This window comes from Peromyscus californicus, unplaced genomic scaffold (assembly GCF_007827085.1).
Source record: "Peromyscus californicus insignis strain IS unplaced genomic scaffold, ASM782708v3 Scaffold_5__1_contigs__length_169319896, whole genome shotgun sequence".
Lineage (NCBI taxonomy): Eukaryota > Metazoa > Chordata > Mammalia > Rodentia > Cricetidae > Peromyscus > Peromyscus californicus.
Genome location: NW_026294573.1, coordinates 66,169,796 through 66,196,527, shown reverse-complemented (window position 1 = coordinate 66,196,527; position 26,732 = coordinate 66,169,796). Strand labels below are relative to the sequence as shown.

Genomic DNA, 26,732 nt, shown 5'->3' with positions numbered 1-26,732 from the left:
CATCATCTTCATCCATTCCTGTGTTGATGGACACTCAGTTTGCTTCCATAACTTAGCTATTGTGAGTAGTGCTGCAGGAACATTATGCAAGGATTTCTTTGGTATATTGACTTGAAGTCCTTTGGGTAAGTACCCAAGAGTGGTCTAGCTGGATTGCATGGGAGGTCTAGTTTTATTTTTTGAACTTTTATGCTGATTTCCCCAGTGATTTGGTATAGTTTTCATTCTCATAGGCATTATATGAGAGTTCTCTTTTGTTGACATCCTTGCCAGAATTTGTTGTTATTTGTTTTTGTAATGACTTCCATTCTGTCTGGAGTGAGATGGTCTCTTAATGTTTTAATTTGCATGTCTGTAATGGCTAGTAAATGACCTTCAAAATGTCTAATCTCTTCATGGCTTAATTTGTTTTTCTCTTGAACACATCACTAATAGTGTGTTCTTATTTGGTTTCATTTTCCAAATTGTTAGGATGTCGCAAGTGACAAGAAGGCAGTGTTTTCAGTTGGTTCCCCCATTTTATTGACTTACGGCTTTAATGCTCACGTGACCAAAGCTCCTGGTTCCTAATGGATGAACTATTTCCATCACAAGGAATGAAACTATAGCCCATGGTAGAAGCCCAAGAGATAAAATTTTTATTCCTGGTGGGAAATTTTTCTGTTAAAAGGAAATAATTAAACTCTGTGTGCCCTGCCTCAGAAACTCTGACAGAGGCAGCACACGCTTCCTGTGCTGCTCTCCACAGAAGTGCTGCAGCAGTACTAGCGGGGCTTTGAGGCCAGATGAAATTCTTTAAGTCTGTGAACAAGTGTAAATGGACGGGAACCATTGAGTGCTTAAACTAGACTTAGAGCTTCGTAGATGATCTATGGTAGAATACCATTTGGCCAAGTTTAGGGAAGTGTATATGTGAGTGTGTTTTGTTGGGGTTTGTAGCCTTATTACCCCCCCCTTTTATTTAAAGCAGTGATTCTGAGACACATTCTCAAAATTTGGGAACAATTATTGTGGAAACATCTGAGAAGATAAGCCCTATAGAAGACGGTAGAGACCAGAGAGAAACTGAAGAAACACAAGACAGCTGTGCTCAGCAAAGGGCAGTACAGACAGACTCACGGGAGGAGGGCAAGGCCTTGAAGGTAACTGAGCTTAGCGTAGTTACGCCGTGTCCTTAACTTTGTCCTCTCTATGTAACTTAAATCGATACATCGTGCCATTGACTACATTTGAATGCCTAAAAATGGTCTTCTTGAAAATAGACAGTAAAAATACTCACTTTTGAATCATTTTCAAAACCAGTTTGCTATATTTGTAAGATAAAATGAAAATAAACACTGTGCTTATAAATCTTAAAGTGTTCTTATCTCAGACAAAGGAAATAGTGAAAAACTAATAATAAGCTTGTAATTGTTTTTAAGAATATGAAATATAATAAGAAATTTATGCTTTTTTAGCTTTCATTGTAATAAAGTTGTTTATTCTTACTATGCTCCTGCTACCTGACTAATGATAAATAGGTAGTTTCTACAGAAATTACTATTTGGGGCCGAGGCAGGAGGATCAAGAGTATTAGGCCAGCTTAACCTAGTTTACATAGTGAGAGACCCTAGTTTACAAAAAATTTTTTAAATCTTTTTTGTTGGTGCTATTTTTTTACACATTACTTGATGGACTGTTTTGTTTAGTTGTAATTATACATGTGCAGCCTCATGAGTTTGTAAACAGAAGAAACTTAAGTTCTCAATGACATGGCAAGCAAATGTAAATCCCTTTGATTAAATCTACACATGATTTTAACAGAAAATAAATAACCAAATTGTAGCCAGTGTGTTTGGAAAATATTAGACTCCCTCACCAACCCCTGGAATAACCATTGCCTTGACTTTAATTCAGTCACTTCCTTTTTTAGGGTTAGGGTTAAGTTCCTTCTCGGGGCTTTATGAAGTAGGTCACGGAAAGCCTCTGGTGCCTGGCTTCTTGTCTTCACTACCACTCAGAGTTCATTCATTTTTAGTCCTGTAAATAGTATTTCATTGTCTGAATGTGCCACACATTGTCAAATATACTGTTGGAATTTGAGAGGCTTCCCTTCAGATTGTCTGCAAATAATGTTGCAATGAATATTCTTGTATATTCCATTTATTGCATAAATGTGGACATTTCTGTAGTAAAACTAAAACATGAATTACTGCTCCTTGGATGATGAGTTTCTGAGATTACGGTTGGCATTTTTTACTTGCTTAAGTATGAGATCACTTCTCTGCACACCCCAGGTGTTAATGTAAATCTCTAACGTACACTTAGTATGTTAGACACTCTCATTTCAGCCACTTGTGTGTTTCGAGGTTCATCACTGAGGGTTTTCTGTGATTACCAAGATATTGAGAGATATTGAGCCTTTTCTTTGTGGTTATTGACCATTTGTAATTCTTTACTAGACTGCTTTTTTATGTCTATTTTATAAGCAAATTATCTATATTTTTCTTATATAGAGAATATGCCAGGTATGGGATTTTATTATATATAATATTACATATAATATATATTTCAATATATTTGAAAAATATTAGACTCCATCAACATTTATATATGTATCTTTTCCTATGCCTTTTGCCCTACTAGATGGTGCTTTTTAAATAACATATTAATTCTAATATGGTCCAATTTATCAATTTTTCCCCTTATGTAGATAGGAAGATAGAGATACAAACTACTCTGAAATTTGAAAGAAAAGGAAAAAAATTAGAGGGGAACCTCGGATCTTGAGGTTCAACATAGTGTTGAATTCTCTGAGTTCCCTGTGTGCTGGCTTAGACACTGAGACACCTGCAACCTGTTAACTGTAATAAATAGAGATGATAAAAGTTCCTAATTACACTGTGCTCTTTCCAGTCAGAGGATGATGAGAGGGTTAGCCTAGCAAGACAGAAAACTTCATATAACTACCTTATATCAGCCAAACACCATGGAAAATACAACTCTGCTTCTACCTCCAACATTAAAGACCTATTGGATACCTAGACTCTGCTGTCATTTGTAAGGAGGCAGCTCTTATCTCTCCTCCTCCTATCTGGGTAAAGTGTTGGAGGACCCAGGGGAGCCTTGACCCCTTCTTATGCATCAAGTTAACTTACACATAAGATTTGAGGTTTAGGTATATATTCCTGTTTTTGCTTAGGAATAGACAACTGATTCTGTTATATGTCAAAAAGACTGCCCTTCCTTAATTGAAATAGTCATTTCATCTTCATCAAAGATCAGTTGCTAAAAATTAAGCACATTTACTTCTAGAGTCAGAATTTCACTATGTGGATAATAAAGCTTCCTACCCTCTGAGGTGTATGGTATCACCCCCATTTTATAAAGGAAATATTTGGGGGAGTGAGGGTTTATACATGGAGACTACAGAGAAGTCCTGAACACCTGTCACCATCTGAGAGATCCCCTGTCTTTCCTAGCAGGTGATGTCATGAGCCAAGCACAGAGAAGATGGCTTTCATTGCCTCATACCTAACAAGCCCCCAAGCCTCCTTGTGTTGTCACAGTAGGCCAGGTGGGAGCAATAACAAGACTGTCCGTCTGCCAGCTTCAGTAGTGAAGGCAGAGGCCCGTTGCAGAGCCTGAACTTCCACCCTGCAAAGCAGTAATGATGTGCCCCTCTTAACTATGGTGTCTCTAGAGACTGGACTTCCATTCTCCACTTGTATAATTGATGTTGTGCCTCTTGTCTCAACAGTGTAATTGGAGAAGTCTATTCCAACAAAATGCAAATAATATCAAGAGTCTTCACATAATACCCCAACTATTCAGAGTGGAAATCACTCATCATATTAAGAACAAATGATACTGCAGCTTGTATAAGAGAAATCAATCAACAAAAGACAAAAGCCTGACACTAGATAGGATGTATATGATATATATGATATTCCTTTTAAACAAACTGCCACTGTAAAGTGCTTCAATGAGTAATTATGGACAGGTTACAACAAGAAAGAAAAAAACAGAGCCAGTTAATAAAGAGTCTCAGCAAAGAAGTAAAGATATTGAAAAATCCAGATAAAAATTACAAAACTGAAAAATCTGGTTTTTATTTGCCCCACAGAGGGTAGCATAAACCCTCACTCCCCCAAATATTTACTTAATAAAATGGAGTGATACCATACACCTCAGAGGGTAGGAAGCCTTATTATCCACATAGTGAAATGCTGACTCTAGAAGTAAAGGTGCTTAATTTTTAGCAACTGATCTTTGATGAAGATGAAATGACTATTTCAATTAAGGAAGGGCAGTCTTTTTGACAAATAGCAGAATCAGTTGTCTATTCCTAAGCAAAAACAGGAATATATACCTAAACCTCAAATCTTATGTGTAAGTTAACTTGATGCATAATGTATAAAAGTGTGACATTTAAGTTATAAAACTCATTGAAGGAAATGTCAGATAAAAATCTTCAGAACTAGGGTTTGATGAATAAAGAATTTTTAGACCTGATACCAATCCAAAATCCATAAGTTAGATTACATTAAAATGAACTTTTGCAAAGCAAAAGTTCCTGCTTAGAAGGTGAGACAGCATGGCCGTGCCCAGTATCTGATAAAGGTTTCATGTGTTGAGTCATATAAAGAACTCTCAAACTCCAGCCATAAAAAATACAGTAATCCAATTGAGAGTAGGCAAGGCATGAACAGGCAGTTCACCCAAAAAGACACCTGGGTGGCAAATAAGTACACAAAAAGTTGTTCGGCATCACTAGCCATTCAGGAAATCAGGTTAGGATCACAAAGGACAGCTCAATGAACATGACAATCCCAAGAGCTGACAAAGATGCAGAGGAAGTGGAGCTCAGGCCTTGCTGGTTTGATTTTGGAATGCAATAATGTAGCATTCCAGAAAATTCCCTGATAGTTTCTGGGAAAACTATAACTACCACTTATACCAAACTGTAACTGCAACCCAGTTGTCACACTCTTAGATATAATCCCAGGAAAATAAACAGTGTTTACCAGATGTAGTGGGATAGGAAGTCTTTCACTGGTTCCTGGAAGAGACACAGAAAAAAGCGGGGGACTGATGCCACCCCCATTCAGCTCCCTGAAGCCCAGACTGGCTTGGAGCTCCCCATGTAAGCCCTGCTGGTTTGCAGCTTGAGGTGATCTTCTTGTCTTGGTCTCCCAAATAGGAGCCACCTCTCCTAGCGTGAAAGCAAGAAAAAGGTTGTTATTGCTCTTTGAGCTTCATTTGCCCTTCGCTTCTCATATCTACATTCAAACAGAACAGGAGAAGCCTCCAAGCCAAGCACTCAGGCTATGGAGACTGCATGTTAACTAGCCATGTCTTATTGCCCTTGCTTTATTTATTCCTACTTTTTACAACTGTCCATAGGTTAAATTCTTCTTCTTTTCAGTTGATTTCATGTCTATATCTTCTACCTGATAGTTCAGCATTAAATTTATTGTACATATTAAAATATAAATTCAGATTGATTTCTGAGGATATAATCAAGGAATCAATTACAGAATTTTGTTGTCCACACATTTTGTCTACTTAAATATACTTTAAGTGACATGTGAATTTGTTTGTCAATGTCATTTAGTAGTAACCCTTTTTTTCTGGAACTTTCAAATGTAGGATACTTCTCATTATAAGAATACCAAGAAAATGGCTTTTCAAAAGAAAAGTGGAAGCATGCAGAAGAGTTTACATACAGTGGTTCCTGCCAGAGGTAAGAGTGTAATAAGAAACTAACAGTGTCTTTATAAATGTAATCTGATCTTTTAACAGTGTCTTTATAAATGTAATCTGATTTTTTAAATTATGAGCAATATTATTTTTGTTTAGTTAACAGAGAAAAGTGCAAAAATATACCTGCCCAAAAATCCAGTAGCAACACTATTTTATTACGAGAACGGATTATAGCCTTACAGCAACAAAACAGTTTGCTTTATAATGCCAAGAAAACAGCAGAGTCATCTGCTAAGGAATATAAAGAAGCAAATGAGAAACTCCTCCATCAACAGCAGATATCTGATCAACGATTTCAGACCAGCAGACAGACAATAAAGGTAAAGAGAACTCTAAGACTGCATTATAATAGATAAGTTGAACTGTGGGAAGCCAGCTCCCACCTTTTTAAGGGTCCCTATAAGGAGGGATAAGAAACTTTTAGACCGGGCAGGGGTGGTGCACACCTTTAATCCCAGCACTTGGGAGGCAGAGCCAGAGGGATCTCTGAGTTCGAGGCCAGCCTGGTCTACAGAGTGAGATCCAGGACAGGCACCAAAAACAGGAGAAACCCTGTCTTGAAAAACCTTTAAAAAAAAAAAAGAAAGAAACTTTTAGATAGAAAGGTAGTGGAGAGGAGACAGACAGAAACATAAGATAGCTTCTGGAAGACCTGGATTAAAATCCTGGTCCCTTCTGTCTCTTCAAAAGAGCTTTTTATAACCTCCCCTTGCTAGATCGGAGCATACTGCACAGCTAAGTGCAGACCCTTCCAAATACCTGGTAGCCACATCCATAGTCCAGTCATCCCTTTATGCTTTCCTGCTGGATAAAGCAAGCAGAGTCTCAGACCCTGAGTATGTTCTCATTAGGAAACCTCTATGGGTCTCTACATTGAACATACAAGTACTTTATTTTACATGTGATTTCAATTTCCATTTGTGTTAGACATATGTACAAATTTAAAAACATTTGAGGTGTTAATATAGAGCCTGTCTCCATAAATTGTGTCTGCCGATCCCACATGGAGTCCCAGAACTGCATGTGGAGGCCATTATCAATTTGGTGACAGCAAAAGGTGTCTGAATGTGAAGTCACCAAACCTTAAAAAACCAAAAGTGTAATGGATCTGAGGTACACCAGCGGATACTGCCTGAAATAAGTTGACTCAGACTCCAGGCTGTTGTGTGTTATGATTTAAATACTCTTTTTGTACATAAGAAGATTTTGTACTTATAGAAACGTGATGCTTTAATTACAAAAATCAAAGACTTTTAAAACTATTTGCTTACCATTGTTCTTCAATTTTTGGTTTCAAATTAGGATATTATTGAATTGTATTGTGTTAGAATGTTGATTTTTAAAATTGCTGTTAGGATTAGTGATTAGAGTTTAAAAAACAAAAATTTTAAAATTCTGAACAGAATTTCCAAAATGGTCATAAACAAACATACTCCTGCCATTTTGCATTAGACATTTACATAAAGCTCCAGCTTGAGTAATGACAGTCATATAATCAAAATATGAATCAACTCTGAAAAACATTGAAAGTATGCTACATCCTAATCTACTCTTTACTTTTTCTGTGGGTTGCCTATCACCTGAGAAGTTTATCTGCGGTATTAGGTATGCAGGTATAAAATAGGCATACAAATCCAACACTTAAGGCTTATTATCAACCATATAGGAATTAATTTTAAAATATTATTACCATTTATTAAATAAAAAAATAAGTCTGTATACTAATAAAATATATGTCTGTTTGCAAAAAGAAATGTCTTGAGTGTATTTTCAATAAAGCAACTTATGGATACTTTTTCACTTGCAAAATGATATAAAGAAAATTAAAAGGCAAATCACTAATATACTGCTTTATAAAGCAACTGCATTGTATGTAGGTTGCTGTATTTAAGGTCTACCTCCATGTGTGACTTATGCTTTAGTGTGCTCTTAGTAGATAACATACCAAGTTAAAGCTACCTTCTTTTCTTAACTTTCTGTGTACTTTTAACTACAAAGATTTGGGCTTTCTTTGTTTTTGTTTGCTGTTGTTTTAGAGACAGAGTGTCACTGTGTCTGCCTGGAACTCACAGAGATCCTCCTGTCTGTGCCTCCAATGTGCTGATATTGAAGATGTGTGCCACCACACTCTTAAGAATTTTAAGTTTAGATTAATAATTCTTTGTCGTCTCCTAAGATACTCATGTGTTGATTTAGTGAATTTTATGGATGCTTTTTGTTCTGTTAACTCCAGTAACACTACTTGTTCCTGTGTTTTGCTTAACTTTTTAATGGCTACCCTATGGTATTTCTGATCTCTATCTTCTCTTTTCTCTTTTTCTTTAATGTTGCCAACATCCGGTTAATTTTGTCTTTGATTTTTAAGAGTTACCTTTTTGTTTCAGCTTTTCTGTTTTGTGTTCCTCAAGTACATAGCTATATTTTGTGCTTCTGTTGGCTCTGGGCTCATTCTAGTCTTCCTGTTGATGGTTTGGTTTGAGACAACTGTGTATCAGGCCTCAAACTCATGGTGATCCTCCTTCCTCAGCCTCCACAGTCCTGGGATAGAGGGTGTGACCACCATGCTGGCTTACTACTGTATCTGTTTGATCTTGGCATTCAGAATCATCTTTTCAGATGAACTGTGTACTACTAGAATTGCCCTTTTCAAAACTTACTGCTACTAAAACATACAGAATATGTATGTTTTAGATATGGCATTTTATTAAGTTCTGTTTATTTTAAGAGCTTCTTCTCCAACTCCTCCTCTGTAACTTTTGGATTCTGAGGAGTATATTATTTAGCTTCAATGTGTTTGGAGACATTCCTCTGTCTCTCCACTGTCAGTTTATTATATTTGATTTCATAATAGGCAGATACTCTATGGTTTTACCTTCATTGAGTTTTGTTTTATGTACCAGAATGCAATTGATATTGAACATTTTGTGAACACTTAATTGAAGCAGTGGATTATACTGTTGTTGAATGGAATGTTCAAAGTAGGACACCGAGTCTTGCTGTGGGGAGGTTCTACTCTCCTGTCTCTTGCTCATTTTGCTTGTACTAGTCTGCCAGTGGCTAGATGTAACTCTAGGTGTAGTATTAATAAATAATAATAAAATTCTCTCATGATAAAATATTCAGTTTTAGTAGGCTGTAGACTATGACAAATAATGAGCGTATTGGAAGCGTAGTGACTGTTTTTGTGGACACACTTCCCACCATCCTGGCCAGTGCTCTCAGCCCACTAACAAGGTACTGCCAGCTGCTTTTGTTAGCATTTGGATAGGCTTCAGTGTTGGATGATAAAAGAGAAGCAAGTAATCATATTTTCTTGTGGTATGTAGATAGTTGTCTGTTGCTCTCTTATGAGAGCTATTTACTTTTTATATTATAAACACTTTGAAAATGGGATTGTTTTATCCATTTTTATATTCTTTAGTGTCCTCACTTTATTATGTCTTTGACTGTATTTTAATGTGTGTTTTATTTAGCTTCAATGTGTTTGGAGACATTGTTCACTGTTCCTCAAACTTCTATCCTAAATGTGTGATTTTCTTTTTTCTCAATTGGGAGAGCACCTGTTCCCATGCCTGCATCTTTCACATCCTTTACTGTGTTTTGCTCAACCAACCTATCCTTATAATCTTTTGTTTTCTTACATCAAACATCTGTCATAGTAAAGGATCCTCTCTTCCACAAAACCACGCATGACCTCCAGTCTGTGTGGATGGATCCATTTTTTCAAATATTACACTGTATTCTTAATAGAAACAATATTTGCCAGTACTTTCACATGTGTTAAGTGTCAAGTGCTGTTATAAGCTCATTACATAAATTAGTCATTATTTCAGACATGATTCAGTGAAGTCGACTCTTCAACTGATCCTTTTGTACAAATGGAGAAACTAAGATAGATATCATAACTTACCCAACACCATGGGCTTGTAAGTTGCAAACCAGGGTTCTATTCTCAGCAGTCTGGTGGCAGACTTTGTGCTCTTAGCTTCTATGATGTTTAAAAGAAACACCAGATAGCTTTTATTTAATGATTATTGGACCTAATTTGTAGGCATTTTATTTTTTTCTTTTTGTTAGCTCATCATAAAGCTTTATAAAGAAGAGAGTGTCAGCTGGGCGGTGGTGGCGCACGCCTTTAATCCCAGCACTCGGGAGGCAGAGCCAGGCAGATCTCTGTGAGTTCGAGGCCAGCCTGGTCTCCAAAGCGAGTTCCAGGAAAGGCGCAAAGCTACACAGAGAAACCCTGTCTCGAAAAACCAAAAAAAAAAGAAGAAGAAGAGAGTGTCCATTGTTTTGTATGCAATGCAATTAAGTCTTGGAGTCGAAATATATGATGCCCAAGGTCAGGATATAAAGTGGTAACTTCAGGATCACAACCTAAATCTATGTGTTAGTTACTTTGCTATTGCCCTGACCAGAAGCCACTTACAGAAGAAAGAGTTTATTTTGACTTCTGGTTCCAGAGGGTCCATAGTCAGGCAGTAGAGCAGGCATCTGTAGCAGTAAGCCGAGAGAGCACCTCTTGAGTTGCACACAGGAAGCAGAGAAGGTGAATTAGAAGCTCTGGAAGAGTGAGCCCCAAATTGAACATTTTCTTTTGTAAGTTGTATGGTCATTACATTTTGTCACAGCATTGGAAAAACACTAAGACAATATGTCTTAAAAAATAAAAAGAGAGGCTTCTAAACCATGACCTGAAAAACAATTTTAACCCCAGGTTATTGCTGTTAAGAACTCAACTGTCGCTATCAGGATGATCACAGGATTCACATGCAGCCTGTTAGCATGAGTATTACAAATGTACAGTGCTGCTTTTTTAATGAACATTTTTATCTCCACCAATTTCTTGAAGAATTCTTGATTCCCCTACTCTGAGTTAGATAAATTCTGTGGCAACATATTTTATTCTCAGACTTTTGGGGCAACAGCAATCTTAAATAAAGCAGTTCAATTTTTAGGATTTGCATTTTTACATTTCTTTTTCCATTATATTAACTAATTAATCTTAAATTAGTTTAATCAAACCTCAAATAAAAGACTTTTGTGAAGTGTGAGAACCTGGAACATGGCCCAGTCAGCAAATGCCTTGGGCTTTTAGGTTAATCCAGCATATAGATACCACATCTCAAAACCTGTTAGCAAACCTTTGAGTTATAAAAGTGTCAGATTCTATGCATCTGCATTAAAATTTCACATACTTATTTTGATGTCTTTGTCAGTTTTTTCTAAATGTGTATTTTGTTGATAATTGTTTATAGACCTTTTATTCAAAATGTTGGAAACAGTGAACTAATGCCCATTTTTTTTTCTGCCAGGAATTAAAGGATTTTAAATAGCCTCATTGCCCTTGGATAATCGTTGTTCAAGCCTCTAGTAATAAAAACATAGAAAACAACTCTATGGTTTTCATTGCTCATCCCCAAAGTTTCTTTTACTTTACACCAGTAGATTGTGTGGTACACAATTGTTGTAAGCTATTCAGTTTATATATGTCAGATTCTCTAGGGCCATGGCTTTTGCCAGATGAAGCATTTTTTATTTTGAGGCCGATGAAACACAGTGCGATTATTGATCTGTGCATGACATAGCCTGTCTTTCTCCTGGCAGAGTGTAGCAACATTTATCCAGGAATTTGTGAAATGTCACTCGGATCATGTTCGCAAGGTAAACTGTGCAAAATCCAGGATCTGAGCTCAGAATCCATGTGGAATTGGACGTGACTGTCTTGTTCCTATGTCCGATCTTCTGGGTGAACTGAGTGATATTTGTTAACAGAATATCTGAGTCTGATTGTTAAGGACCATTATTATTACTTAGAACACTGTGTGCTAGGAAATCATGCTTCTTATATTCTGTTTCCAATTCTGACTGTACAGCAGAAAATATGCAGAAGAAAATGCAGACTGAATACCATCAATTAAAAACATCCTTTTTGTTTATGATGAAACAATATGAGACACTACAGTCATTTATTTACAGCAATGTTTCTTCTCTGTAGCAATATCATTTCAAACATGTTTGTCTCATTAAAATACCAATCTTCCTGGAAGTGACAAGTTAGAACATTTGTCTGACTACAAGACTGTGATATTTAAGTGTACTTGCTATTTTAGAATTTGTTTTCTCTTTATTTTGTTGCACAGGGGCTACGTAAGGTCCTTGGCATGCCGGCATATAGTATGAGTATAGCTGCCCCATACCACACAGGCCTTCCCCTACCCATGTCTCCGTCAGTCCTCTTTGTTTCATAGGCATTTCACCCTCCTTTTAATGACTAGAATATTGTCTTGTACACATATGAATACCTTTATATATGCTACAGTTCATATTACTTCAGTGTACCTAACACATCTAAAGCATTGCTATAATGAGATATTCAATAAGGAATGAAATACGACCCTTACTCCTCATTTAAGATACTAATATAAGAATTGAGTATGTATCACAATTCAAGGACATTATGATATGTATATATACATAATATTGATATGGTTGTGCATATGTCAATATACAAAGACACATGTGTACATGTATATGTAAAGTATAGTGGAGGGGAACAATCATTTTGCTATCATTCTTTAGTAAGGTTTTTGAAGGAGGTGGCATTTGAGCTGAATAATTTTGAAAGTTGTATGCATGGAGAAAAACCATTAAAACATAGGAAAGCTTAAACATGTCAAAATGAAAAAGCAGTTTCTTCAAAGTACTGAGCAATCTATAGAGCTGTTGTTGAAATCACGTGGAACAATGTGGACGTGCTTGTGTAGACCAGGCTGGTCTGGAACTCACAGTGATCTCCTGCCTCTGCCTCCAAAGTACCCTGCATTACTTGTCCTCTATTAGAATTTGCATCTCTATTTTTTGGTGTGTGTGTACATGTATGCCAGTTTTTATGTGCATGTGTGTGCCATGTGTATGCATGTATATGGAAGCCACAAGTCATCCTCAGGTATTGTTTCTTGGGGCACTGCCCACCTTGGTTTTTAAGATAAAGTCTCTCACTGGCCTTGAACTTGCTAATTAGGCTAAGGCTGGCTGGCAAGAGCCCCAGGAACCCATCTATCTTCACCACCCCCCAACCATTACATCTTACTTTTTTGCATGGGTTCTGGAGATCAAATTCAGGTTCTCCTGCTTGCAAGACAATCACTTTACTGAGCTATATCTCCAGCCCCGCTTGGTGCTGTCTAAAGCTCTTAGTGTTTATAATGTACAAGTGAATACTAAGAAAATAGAGATGGAATGTAAGCAACAAGGTAGTGTTTTATAAAAATTTCAAGAAAAATAAACGATCTATAGAATATTAGTAAAAGTAGAGTTTTGTTTTCGAAGAGGTTTTGTAGAGGTATAACTCAATTTGATGGCAAATTACATCTAGGAAGTTAGGAAAAATGAGGTCTTCAAAGATCCTTTCCAGATTTCTAATTAAAGTGACCAAAGAATTGATCATCTTGGGATTATATTTGTGACAGTAAAATGTTGAAATACTGTTGAAATGTTGAAATGCCAAAATTTCGAATAAAATATGACGAAAACAGTGGGAAGAGAAGAGAGAGGGAGAGAGAGAGACAGAGACAGAGACAGAGAGAGAGAGACAGAGAGAGAGACCATCTAGGCTGGAGACAAGATAGCTCAGTGAGTAAAATGCTTATTGTGAAGGCATGAGGACCTGAGTTTGTTTTCCAGAGCTCACATCAGAGGCTGGACATACATGCACACACACAATGTAAATAATTTTAAAAGTTAAAAATATAACCATAAAATGTGTTAATTCACATACAGTATATGAGATGAAATTTGTAACATGTATAACATGAAGTATGTGTGCGGAGATGGAAAAGTAAAGTATTTAGGGAAAAGTAGAGAATTTTGTAAGTGGTTGAAATTGTTACTAATTTAAAATATAAGGTAACTGTAAGATTTTTATGTGAGACCCTATGTAACCACAAAGAAAATGATAGAAAAGCATATCACTGCAGCAAAATCAATGAAAGAGCAGTAAAGTAACAAAGGGGAAGAGGGACCAAACTCATAATAACCAGATATTTGGGACCATAGGGAAAATATTTGTCAATATGTCACTACAGATTTCCAGAGTACATGTCTGGTGTGCATTCTTGAAAATAGCTGGTCAGGAGATAATCAGAGGAAACATTTGATCAATGAAACCAAAAAAGGGGAAAAAACAAACAAACAAAAGTCACCTGAGGAACCCAATGAGTCATAGTTCATGTGTGGTGTGATCTGAGTCGTAGTGTATGTGTGGTGTGATCCAAGTGAGCTGTAGTGTGTCTGTGGTATGGTCTGAGCAAACTGTAGTGTGTTTGTGTGGCGTGGTCTGAGTGAGTCAGAGTTTGCTTGTCCTTATTCATTGAATGACTCAACACTTGAATAATTAAGATAAATTGAAAATTCAAAATAGAAAACCAAATTAAAAGATAAATGAAGAAATTTTTGTGTTAAAAATAGCTTTTTCATGAAACTTCTTGAGGTAATACTTTGAAAAATATATCCTCTAACAAAACTTCATGAATTCTGCCTTGTTTTCCCTTCCCTAGAAAAAATTTATACTCTATGCAATTTGGTAATTTTCACAAAAGTTACTTCTTAATAAAATCATTTAAGTGGCATTAATATCTTTATTTTACCAAGTCCCCTAATTGTAAAAAAGCTTCCATTACTTTTAAAACATCCAATTTTTACCCTCTTGATGTTTCCAGGAACTCATGCAGAGTATAGAAAAGTAGACATGGAGCTGTTTCTCTTGAGAATTCTAATAGAGCAAATGGACAAGTAATCAACATCATGTGAATATTAGTATTACTACTGCTAAATTTGTAATGAATTGAAGGATTTTTGAAATTTACCAATTTTTATCAAAAAAAAAAACCTTGCCTGCAAGGCCTAGACATATTAACAGTTGACTGTTGACAATCATTAAAGTCTTCAATCCCAAGGATTAAGATTCTGTTTGTTGTTAGAAAATAGTAAGAAATGTATCATTTTTCACTAACTTAAGTATATAAAGTTGGAACTCAAAATGGTAACCTTTAATCTTTAGGTTTATAACCCTCTCAAATTAGTTATATTAGTTTAAATTACTGTGAACTCATTCAATATAATTTAAATAAATCTAATGTTTTATATATGTTCTGTGTGGTCCAGGGTCTGATGCATGTGCTTTAGGTTTTAATGAGTTTATTAAGTATATAGTAAGCAAAAGTAAAAGAATAAATAGTTATTAGCAGTAGAAGCAGCAGATAGATAGCAAAATATCATCAAATCCGGCAATTCAAACAGCCAGTAGAAATCAGATGTGTTGGAGGCAGACAGCTGGAGTTCTTTGTTGTGTTGAGAGCCCCTGGTAGAGTAGACTGTCTCCTAGAGTGAGGCTTCCAAGTAAAAGAACAAGTAACAGCAGAAAGGCAACATCAAATCAGGCATTCATAGTCATCTACAGAATGAGTAGGGCCCTCCTGAAACAGCCATGCTGGGGTTCCCTGTGGAACATTCTGAGCAGAATGGCACTCTGCACAGGTGAGATTTAGCTCCTTGGTTCTGCTGTATAAGTCTTTATGTCATGAGATAAACAGTAGTAACCTCTGTTGGAATTTTAGTTTGCCTTCTAGCTGTTCTTATGGGCACGATGTTTTTATACCCTTAGCTGCTTACTGTCCCCTCCTTCAGAGCCAAGGGACCAGTGGGTTCAGGACAGGGAATTTTGTAGGACAGTTGACTTAAACAGGTTGGGTCTGAAGTGGAGAAATCAACCCTGCTTCCTGAGTCAGCTTCTCAATGATATTAAGCAATGGATGACAGTTTACCATATAATGTACATTGAACTGTACGTACTTTACAGAGATTTATTGAAAAGTATTGTAGAATATGAATTTCCGAAATATGGCTGTTGACAGTAGGCCTGCTGAGATGGCTCAGGGAGTAAAAGCAGTGTTGTGCACACATGACAGCCTGAGCAGAGGACAGACCAATTTCTACAAACTACCTTCTGACCCACACACACGCGTACACACACACACAAACACACACACACACACACATACAATATTTTTAAATTATTTTAAGGACCCAGGAATACAGCTTAGTGATAGAGTATTTACCTATTCTGTCTAAGAGCCTGTAATCAATCCTTGGTAGCAAAAACAAACAAACTAACAAACAACAACAACAACAAAACCTCTTTAAGCACCATTGCCATATTTCTTTTAAGGTTTAAGTAGAAATTAAATATTCAGAGCAATTTGTGATTGTCTAGACTCATTGACCTTCAGTCACAACAATGCGTGGACATTAATTTCCTTGGGCAAGTCAACAAAGGCCTTTTGAGCAATTAAATATAATAGGAATCAGTACTGTTGTAATACAATCCCACTGGGACAGAAAACCAATAATGCTTAATTTTTTGCTTTTTTGTTTTTAAAGAAAAACAGAATTTAATTAGAGGAAAATGAGGAAATCATCGATAGATTTGTGTAGACATTCTAGAGTTTGACCTCCTCTGTGTCCAATAGCTCAGTCAATATAACTTCACCTGAAAATTTATGGTTCTCCTGCACTGAAACAGTGTTAACATCACCCTGGAACAACTTTCATTTTTGTTAAATGATCATACACAGTTTAGTCAGTAATCGTGTGTGTATGTGTGTGTGTGTGTGCGTGGGTGTGGGTGTGGGCGTGGGTGTGGGTGTGTGTGCGTGGGTTGGTGTGGGGTGGGGACTGGTATTTTTGTCCTGGCCCCCAAATAATTTCAGTAACTGAAAAATGTTGACAAAAGAGTAAAAGACAAATAGAATTAAAAATGGAGGGGTGCACAGTACCCGTGAGTACTGGTCTAATTAGCTAAGTTTCTGCGATAGAAGAAGTGACATGAGAATAATGTGCTCAAGAAGACATTACCTCTCTTTGGAATCAGGTGGGATTACCTTCCTCCTTTGTTCCTGCTGGAGAAAGGCATCAGGTGGAGGGCTGGCCTCACAGTTGATAGTAAGGACTGACACTGAGTCTTACCACATGGGTATTGAGAAACCACTCCGGTAGTGATGGTACACTTTTGATTCCAAGTACCTGATGTGATAGAGTATCTCTGTTTTCAGTTAGCTGGAATACGGCATTTGAAATAACAGCAAAACAACAAACAAGCTCTTCTTAATTGTTGCCAGTTCCATATGCTAACTTCCACATTTTACATATGTCACACTTTTAGATCTATGATTCTTCACATATGCGTAGGATCAGAAGTTGAACTGATGCAGTTTTACTTGGATATTAGTTTAGTTATTCTGATTATCTGGCAATGCACAACATTACCAGAAACTTAATATAACTTTCTATAATATTGCAATCATCGAATCAATCAAGGATAAATATTAAATGTTTCAGGGGCTGTTTTCAAATTTTAAAATGTTAGTAAACATCTTTGAAAAATTTGAGATTTTGAAATAATGTTGTTTTTATTCTGAAAAATTATATTCAAACATATTTACAAAAAAAACTGTTTTAGTTGGCCATTATCTAGTACCTGTATCACCAAGTATAAGGACATTGAATTAATTTTACCCTTTTTTAATGTTACTGAGAGTAGCCTACCTGTTATCCATATGCAGATACCCATATTTCTATGATGAAATCTAATTTGAACACATCAAGACAGATTGGAACTTCCCGAACCATAAAAAAGCACTTTGTTAATTGCACTCCATATTTAATATGACCTTATAACAAAGTAGTGCCTTAGTGTCATGCTTTGTCTTTAATGTGCACAGTGGAGCTAACTTCAGCTGTGCTAGACAACGGCACTCATGAAAAGAGTTTTCTTTCCTTGATAGGCAATTAACAGTAATTAGGAAAATTTGCCTCAAAATGATGTCAACATGAGATTGTTTAAGAAAGTTGAATGTCAGTGACTTAAAAAGAAAGTTCTCTGACACAGGTATGGCATGTGAAACATGAAATGGTAATTTAACTTTTCTGCTTATTATTCATGCACAATATTATTTTGTCATTCAGACACTACACTGACAGAGTATAAGGGTGTTAAAATAGTGCTGCTGGAATAAAAAGAGGATTAATTTACCATTGGCCAATTAGCCAAGGGTACTTAATGGTCTCTAAAGGCTACTGAAGTCTAACTGCTAGCAAAAGCATCGGGGGAAAGTCCTCTACATTACCTTCATTTGCCTGACGTTTTCTGAAATCTACTTTAGGCTTTTAATAACTGCATCTATCAGAAAAGAGTTTTTGTGAGTGATGCTGTAACTGAGTAGAATTTTCATTTGATATTTCACTACATAGATAATTACATTTCCTGCCTAAGATAGTTTTGTTGGTGGTATTCTGTTTTTGTTTTTTTTTAATCTTGAATGGGCTCAAGTATCAAAACAAAAAAAAGTCATATTTTACACTTAGAACTCTCATTACTAAATTTCAAAGTTATTAATCTAAACTATATTATCTTCATATATACTTGTATAGAAAATATGTGTTGATGATCAAAATTTTAATGTAATTTTCTTGATAATGTATATGATCAATTAATTGACTATGCTTGACAGGGAAACATACATAATTTTTATCTTTCGGTTTTGTTCCAGATGAATCAGCAATATTCTGATTAAGAAATTATTAATTCTATCCACCAGTCAGAATGTTAAGTTTTTAAATGCATTTATAAGAGGCTCTTCCCTGTAAAAGTCACAAGATATTATGAAATTTGAATTTTCTTTCTATTATACTACTTGAAGACAATTCTGATGACAAAATTGATGTTATAATTATTTTTGTTTGATAGTTTTAAATTGCTGCCTCTGTAAGTACAAGCAAGAATAACATGAATGAGAGAATATAAATGAATTTTGATTTTTTTTTTTTTTTTTTTTTTTTTTTGGTTTTTCGAGACAGGGTTTCTCTGTGTAGCTTTGCGCCTTTCCTGGGACTCACTTGGTAGCCCAGGCTGGCCTCGAACTCACAGAGATCCGCCTGGCTCTGCCTCCCAAGTGCTGGGATTAAAGGCGTGCGCCACCACCGCCCGGCGAATTTTGATTTTTATTCAGCATCAGTGTCCTTTGTCCGGCCTAAAAGAACTTAAAAATGGAAATGTTGGGATCCAGGTATGGTGGCATATTGCTATAATTCCAACACAGTGAAGGCTGAGGCAAGAACATCAAAGTTTGAGGCCAATCTGGGCTACACAGTGACACACAGATAAACTCTCTCTCTCTCTCTCTCTCTCTCTCTCTCTCTCTCTCTCTCTCTCTGTCCCCCCCCCTCCCCAAGGGAAATCACAGTATAACTACAGGAGGGAGCTATATTTTCCCGGCTACTCTGGCTATTCTCTGACCTTTGTCCTAGTGGGGACAGAAAAGAACTCTTCTGCCACCAACCTTTGCCTCAGAGCTTCCCAAAGCTCTGTAACCATAATGTCCCACCTCACGTTTTGTTTTGCTGCTTCTTTAGAATTTCTGTGCTGCATAAACAACTACGTAACATCTTAGAAAGAACCTATACTTTCTTTACATCCTGTCTTCCTGGGCCTAGGAGTCAGACACAGCATATTTGGTTCTCAGATCAGAATACCACAAGTTGTATTGAACACATCAGCCAGGCTGCCTTCCTTTCCATAGCTTATACTTTGCTTCCAAACTCTTGTCATTTAATCTTTTCTTGTTGCAGAACTAAGGAATCTCTTTGCTTGCTGGATAACACACTTGCACCATTTTCAACTTGAGGCCTTCTGTGATGGCTATTTGATTGTCAACTTGACAGACTCCTGAATCTCCTAAATTACAAGTCTCATTTGAATACCTATATGAGGGACTCTCTAGATTAGGTTACCCTCTGCATATGTCTGTGAGGGATAGTATAGTTAGGGTGATTGAGGTGGGGAGACCATCTTAAGTGTAGATGGCACCATGGGGATTGAGTTTCTGAACTGACAAAAAGGAGAAAGTTGTGTGAACAAGAACATTCTTTGTTCTCTCCTTCTTGCTTATGTACACAGTGTACTCAGCTGCCTCAAGCTCCTGTCAATATGAATCTACTAGGATGGACTGTCACCTGCAACTAGGAAACAATAGAGAACATTCTGAAGTCTTTGTCATATATTTTGTCACAGCATCTCTGTAATTAAAATGAAAGGAAATTAGTACCAAGAAGTAGGGCTTATGTTGGGATAAATCTCACCATGTGGTTCTAGGGCCTTTGGAACTGGTTTGTAGAAGGAATATGGAAGAATTTGGAACTTCATACTAGAAAAAGCAGAATGTAATATGCCACTGAAAGCAGACAGTGTAGGACCAGCTTGTGAGGTTTTAGGGGAACGAGAACTCTATCAAGAAGTGAGCTAGGGGCCATTTGTGTGATGCTCTGAAAAGAATCTGGCTCCATTCTGCCCATGTCCTGAGAATTTCCATGAGGCTGAGTGTAGATGGATTATTTTTTGGGCCACAAGCTCACAAAAAACAACATGGAGATTTATTATTAATTATGAAAGTGTAGCACATAGCTTAGGTTTGTCCCACTGGCTCTTATAACTTAAATTAACACTTTTATATTGATCTATGGCTTTTTACCTCTCTTCCATCTTGCATCTCCTGTGTCTCTCAATATCCTCTGGCATCTTCTGCATCTAGATTCATCTCCCCTTCTTCTCTGTCTGGCCAGAAGTCCTGCCTAACCTCTTCCTGCCTAGCTATTGGCCATTCAGCTCTTTGTTAAACCAATCAGAAGATGCATTGGCAAAGACACATCTCAGTGTACAAAAAGATTACTCCACAACATTTCCCCCTTTTTGTCTAAATAAAAGGGAAAAGTTTTAACTCTAACAGTAAAACTATGTACAGTAAGAACAATTATCAGGTATTGTTCAAATAAAAAGGGAAGGTGTAACTTCAACAAAGTAAAATTATATACAATAAGAACAATTTTTGTTGTTGCTTGTTGTTGTTTTTCTTCACTCTTTACTTTTGGGCTCTTTGGGGGTCCTGCCACCCAGCTCTCAACTAAATACATATGGAGTCTTATTCTTTCTTATGAATGCCTGGCCTTAGCTTGGCTTATTTCTAGCCAGCTTTTCTTAACTTAAATTATTTCATCTACCATTTGCCTCTGGTCTTTTATATTTCTCTAATTTTGTATGCATTTCTTAACTTCTTTCTCTATGGCTTGCTATGTAGCTGGGTGGCTGGCCCCTGGAGTCGTCTTCTCTTTCTTGCTCCTTCCTCTCCTCTTCCCAGATTTCTCCTCTTATTTATTCTCTGTGCCTGCCAGCCCCACCTATCCTTTCTCCTGCTTTGCAATTGGCTGTTCAGCTCTTTATTAGACCAATCAGATGTTTTAAACAGGCACAGTAACACACCTTCACAGAGCTAAACAATGATACATAAAAGAATGCAAAACATCTTTGCATCATTAAACAAATGTTCCATAGCATAAACAAATGTAAAGCATCTTGAAATAATATTCCACAATATTTCTTCCTTTTTGTCTAAATAAAACTGAAAGGTACAACTATATATAACAAAAACAGTTATCAAGTAAAAATTACATTAATAATATCTGTCCATTTGTATTTAGCAAATTCAGAGAAAATATTCCATTATCTATTTTATCTTAGTGACTCCAAAGTTTTATACCTAATTTACTTTCTTTCATAATTAAGGAAAACAGCAACTATAACTCTCTAGTCTTCAACTCCATTAAAGGACCCTGAAGGATATAATATTATCTGAGTAAATGGGAAGTGCATTGCAAGTAACTCCCAAATCTCTAGAAAGGACAAAGACATCTAGCTGCTTGGACAGTTACCCAAAATTCCTCTGCAATGTTGGAGCATCCATCTTCAGCCTACAGACCTAGAATATCTGGCAGACTTTTCAGTGAAGCAGGAAATTTGAAGGACTGTCCCACCTTGTATTGGCAAAGTTTGTCAGTCACTTTTCTCTGTGTCCTGCAAAATATCTGGCAGACTCTTCTGTGAAGCAGGAATCTCAAAGGACTGTCCTGCCTTGTCTTGGCAAAGTTGCACAGGCCTCTGGGGTCCCTCAGACTAGCCTGGCCTCCAGTAAAGCAGAAGTGTTCTTCTGAAGTTGCAAACCAGGATATGGAGCCAGGGGTGAGGAGTTGAAGGAGTGTGCAATCTGGGGTTGTTGGGCAGGCTTAAAGGGGTTTAGTGGTTGGTAGGTAGTGTCTTACCTGGGACCAGCCTGGCCTCCCATAATGCTGCCAGGGATGTGGACCTTAGTATGGTGCCTGGGGGAGGGATACAGTCTGGGGTTATTACACAGGTTTTAAGGAGCATTAGCTAAGAGTGGGTGGTGTTTTGCCTGGGGTTCCTAGATCATGTTTGGAGGCATTTTTTTTAATTAAGGTTCCCAAATGATTCTAGCTTGTGTCATATTTACATAAAACTAGCCAGCACAATTGTCCTCTTGTCAATTTGACGCACAAATGTATCACTATTCAGCTACAATCTTTTCTTTCTCATCTACCCCAAGATGGCATGGTTAATATTAATATCACAGAGTAGAACATTCTAACATAAAAATCCAACAGCTTTTTAAAAATTCAAGAACTTTAAAAGTTCTGTCTTTTTAAAACATCCAAAGTCTATTTCAAGTTCAGAGTTTCTCTAAAATATCCAGAGTATCTCTAAAATAACCCTAGTCTCTCTAAAACTCATAACTCTCTGTAAAACTCCAAAACGTCTGTAAAACTTCAAAGTCTCTCAACTGGCCGTTCCTAAAAAAAAAAAAAGGAGTTAATGCATTCTTAGTCCAAGAAGGAAGAATCGTGGCGCAGTCACAAAGCAGACCATAGGTCAACGGTCCACAGTGAAGTTAGACTTCTGGGACTCAGAACCTTCTAGACTCCAAAGGGCTTGCCACAGCATATATGCCATGTCTTCTAGGTTTGAGCTAGCTCTGGCCCACGGCTGCTGCCATCCTTTTCTGTTGTCCAGTGGTACTGGCATCTCCAAACTGCTGGAGTCTCTGCAACTGTGTGCCACCGTCACCAGTAGCCTGTCCTGGGTTCTCATAGGGTATCTAACCCTGCCACGTGGTGCCAAGCTTTAGGTGCTCTTTATGAGCCCTTCATACCTTCAAAACCAGTGCCACCTGGAAGACTTCAACACATTACCAAGTTTGGCAGCCAGCACAAGGTACAGGCTTGGCTCTCTGGACCACAGCATCTCTGTGCTGACCCTGAGGAAACACTTCCTAGAAGACTCTCCTCATTGATGATGGTCTCTGCTTAATCACAGCTGATTCTTCTGGTCCAGCTGACCAGAACCACAGATTACTAATTCAGACTATTGAAAAGTCCTGATTGAGTCTTTAAGGGACTCTAACCTACCTCTGAAACTTGACAAGTCAGGTCACCATCATCTGCATTACTCAAAACAGTCTTATCTTCCAGGCTCCAACAAAATCACTAGCTGGGCTCTGAGAATTCAATGGCTTTTCCAGCCCAACATTTAAATGCTACCACAGGCCTCCCAAAAACACATGGTCAGGTCTGTTGTGGCAATACCCAATACCTGGTACCAATTGTGTCTTAGGGCTTCTATTACTGTGATAAAACACTGTGACAGAAATCAACTTGGGGAAGAAGTGAGTTCTTTAATCTTATAGCTTGTCTATGGAAGTCAACGTAGGAACTTGAGGCAGGAACCTGGAAGCAGGAGCTGCAGAGGCCACAGGAGAGTGCTGTATACTGATTAGCTCACAGACCAATCTTGTAGGGGTGTTTTCTTGATTGAGGTGTCCTCTTTCCAAATGACTCTGGCTTATATCAAGTTGACATAAAATTAGCCTGCACACCACCCATGATTAACTGTAACCTTGAGCTGTGATTCAAGATAAGCTCTTCTTTAAGTTGTTTTGAAGGGTCTTTTGTCCCAGCAACATGTGAGTAACTAATTCACCTCCCTCAGGTTCTTTCCTAGTAGCTCTATGCATAGTTCTCTGACATGGAAACTCACTTCATGTCAATGAGAGAATCACCTTCTCAAGGAGAGTCCATGGACTTTTTCTAAGGCCTCACTTGATTAGATTAAGACCAGTCAAGACACTCCTAACTGCAAGTCACTTGATTAGGAGCTCTAATTACAGTCACAGAATCCCTTCGTAATTAACAATATAACCATTATAGTGTTAGCCCATTTTATAAACAAACCCCAACACTGTGCAAGGAGGAGAGTGTTAGGATGTGGTTCATTAGAGTTATCTAAGAATTGTATCTGCCCCAGGACTCATTACTTAAGAATAGTTCTTCTGTAGATGTACAATTTCCCTACAGTTACTTAAAGAATTTTCTTTCCCTTTTTTGGAGAAGAGTGGATCCTTAATAAGCAAACAATTCACAGGGATCCTAAACTGAAGCTCTATCTTGAGACAAATGATAGAATTATTATATATACACACTAAGCAAAACCAACTCTATTAACCTGTGTCTTCAGATTTAAAACATACCCCCAGGCTCTTGAAGGTCGCAACCACAGAGCGGTAGTGCTCCCACTAATACTGCCCATTTAAAGTCTATGAAGTAGTTTGTGGAGATTTTTAAAATCTATCCTCAAAACTGCTTTCATTAGATAGGTAAGTGTCATCTCTATTCCTAAAAGAGAAAATGACCCTACATATGGAGCATTAGATCTAGAGAACTAAAAGAAATTATAGCTCTCATCTGTGTTATATTCTCTTAAGTGTGATGGGCATAAATATTTTAAATGTTTGGTTAGAGATGAAAAGACAAGAACAAAATTAAATCATGCTACTAATAACAAAATTATAGCAATGTTCAGGATAACAATTTATTTGGCAGATTGTATAGCATGCTCTCTTTATAACAAGGCTGCCTAAAAAGTGATTCTCACAGGACAAACCAAGTATAAGCACATGACATTTATGTCCACTTCTTGAGTTGTCTATAGAATTTCTTAAGTACATTGAATTTTTAAGCTGAGAAAAGGTTGGAAGACAGTCCAAGTAATTTGTTCAAAATTCTGAGAGAATTCTACGTATAACAAATATTAGCAATATGCCTTAAAGACTATAGATTTTAAATACTGTTTAATCGTGTGTGTGTGTGTGTGTGTGTGTGTGTGTGTGTGTGTGTGTGTGTGTGTGTGTGTGAATTAAGACAAGATCTCATATATCCCAGGTTGGCTTCACTATATAGCTGAGGATGACTTCCAACTTAGATCCTCCTAAGTAAAAACATGCTAACCTCCAGATGCAGTGTTGGGGATCAAACTCAGGCCTCATACCTGTGAGACTCTACCAACTGAACTATATATGTATATATACATCCCAGCCCCAAATATTATTTATTTTGATGAAACAGTGTTCTTTTTGTTCTCTCCATAATCTTACTGCTTCTTCCTTTAATACTGTCTATATTGTTAAATTGATTTTGACATGTATGTATGCAGGTCCTTTAAAGAAATATATTTATTGGGTTGATCTTTTTTCAGTAGAGACACATTTATGGTGTTAGAATTTCCTAACATAGAAGGAACAGAGCTGTGCTGTCCTATACCAATAACAAATTAAAGAAAATCTTGGATTGCTTGTAGGAAGAACAGAGCCTTATTGAATCCAACTCTCCTGTACTGCATGAGAGTCCACTAATAACTGTGGCTATGAGTTATGTTTTCACAAGAAGAAATACCAAAAGTTTAATTTATATCCATAACATTAGCATCTGAATTAAAAATACTTTGGGACACACTGTCTCAGTAAAATCCCATTATTACCAATAAGTGTGTTTTAATTTGTATTGTGATAAGCCAATATATTAGAAATAAAAGCTTCACTTGATATGTTGTTTTGATAATATGGTTTGTACTATAAATAGGGAATTTTGAAAAAATGTATGAGTTTCTTTTAGTTCTGACATCATATTTAGATATTATGAACACACAGGTAGACAGGAGCACAGCCATCTCTCATGGATTTAGAATTTACTGGGATTCAGTAATATGGATAACTGAGAATTACACACCCTGGCTCAGTGCAGCTGTGGGAGTAACTCACTGTCAGAGATTAGTGCTGCTGTGAGCTTTAGTGAGAGGAATTTCTGTCTACAGTGGGTGCGGACATTGCAGACTCACAACTGACCATACCCCCTCCATGGCTCAGGAAACATCATGGAAGAAGGGGTGGAAAGAGTGTAGCCCCTGAAGGAAAGTGGTGGAGAAAGCTGTCTTCAGGCCATTGCATTCTTGACAAAGTCTGCACAAGACTGGACTTGCCAGCATTATGGCAGAGGAGGAGGAGGGACTCAAGAGATCCTGCCCTTCCCTGAAGATATATAAGGCATTTATTTTCTTTTTTGGTGTAGCCACTGGTTAATTGCCAGTGCATCTATCAACAATTCATCAACCCTGGCCCTAGGAGGAGTGCTAGTTAATCTCCCTGGGTTGCAAATAATAAACAAACAAACAAACAAATAAATAAATAAATAAATAAGAAGACCTGAAGGTAGAAGGGACACTAGCTGGGAAGAGAAAGGGGATTGGTGGGGGGGGGGGGGGGCGACAAGAGAGGGTAAGGGTGATCAATATGATCAAAATACATTATACACATGCATTAGAACATAACAGTAGAACCCATTCTTATCTAAAATTAGTATCTCCTAGGACTCACAGATGAGGACAATGCATTTTGCCATGAGAGCTAAGAGAATAGAAACATTACTTTGCTGAATAAAAAGATAAATAAAAAGCAAAAAGATCTTTGTTTTAAAAATATCACAAGTTGTACTCAAAGGCCCAAGGTAGCCCAGCTAAGTACTGTGTTGAGCTTCTGATGGGGTGTGGTAGGCAAGACTTCAGGTGACATCTACTGGAACACAAACAGAAGCTAAATTTTCTATTACCTGTAACCAGCTGAACTTTATTCTGTTAGCATGAAGTGCCCTGGTAGGACTTCAGTGAAGTAATAACATAGTGTTGATTTAGGAAGGCAGGA

General features: G+C 37.2%; 1 protein-coding gene across 10 annotated transcripts in view; it reads left to right on the top strand.

The window, feature by feature from the left end:
* Cntln (centlein) overlaps positions 1 to 26,732 on the top strand; it is a 265,736-nt gene that overhangs the window by 199,609 nt on the left and 39,395 nt on the right. For 7 of the 10 annotated variants that reach the window (XM_052715948.1, XM_052715949.1, XM_052715952.1 and 4 more), the window contains 3 exons: positions 968 to 1,142; positions 5,632 to 5,725; positions 5,842 to 6,065. In XM_052715948.1, coding sequence (XP_052571908.1) covers positions 968 to 1,142; positions 5,632 to 5,725; positions 5,842 to 6,065 — 493 coding nt within the window. Of the gene's footprint in view, positions 1 to 967; positions 1,143 to 5,631; positions 5,726 to 5,841; positions 6,066 to 26,732 lie in introns of those variants that run through there. The other 3 variants (XM_052715950.1, XM_052715951.1, XM_052715958.1) reach the window with 2 other exon arrangements.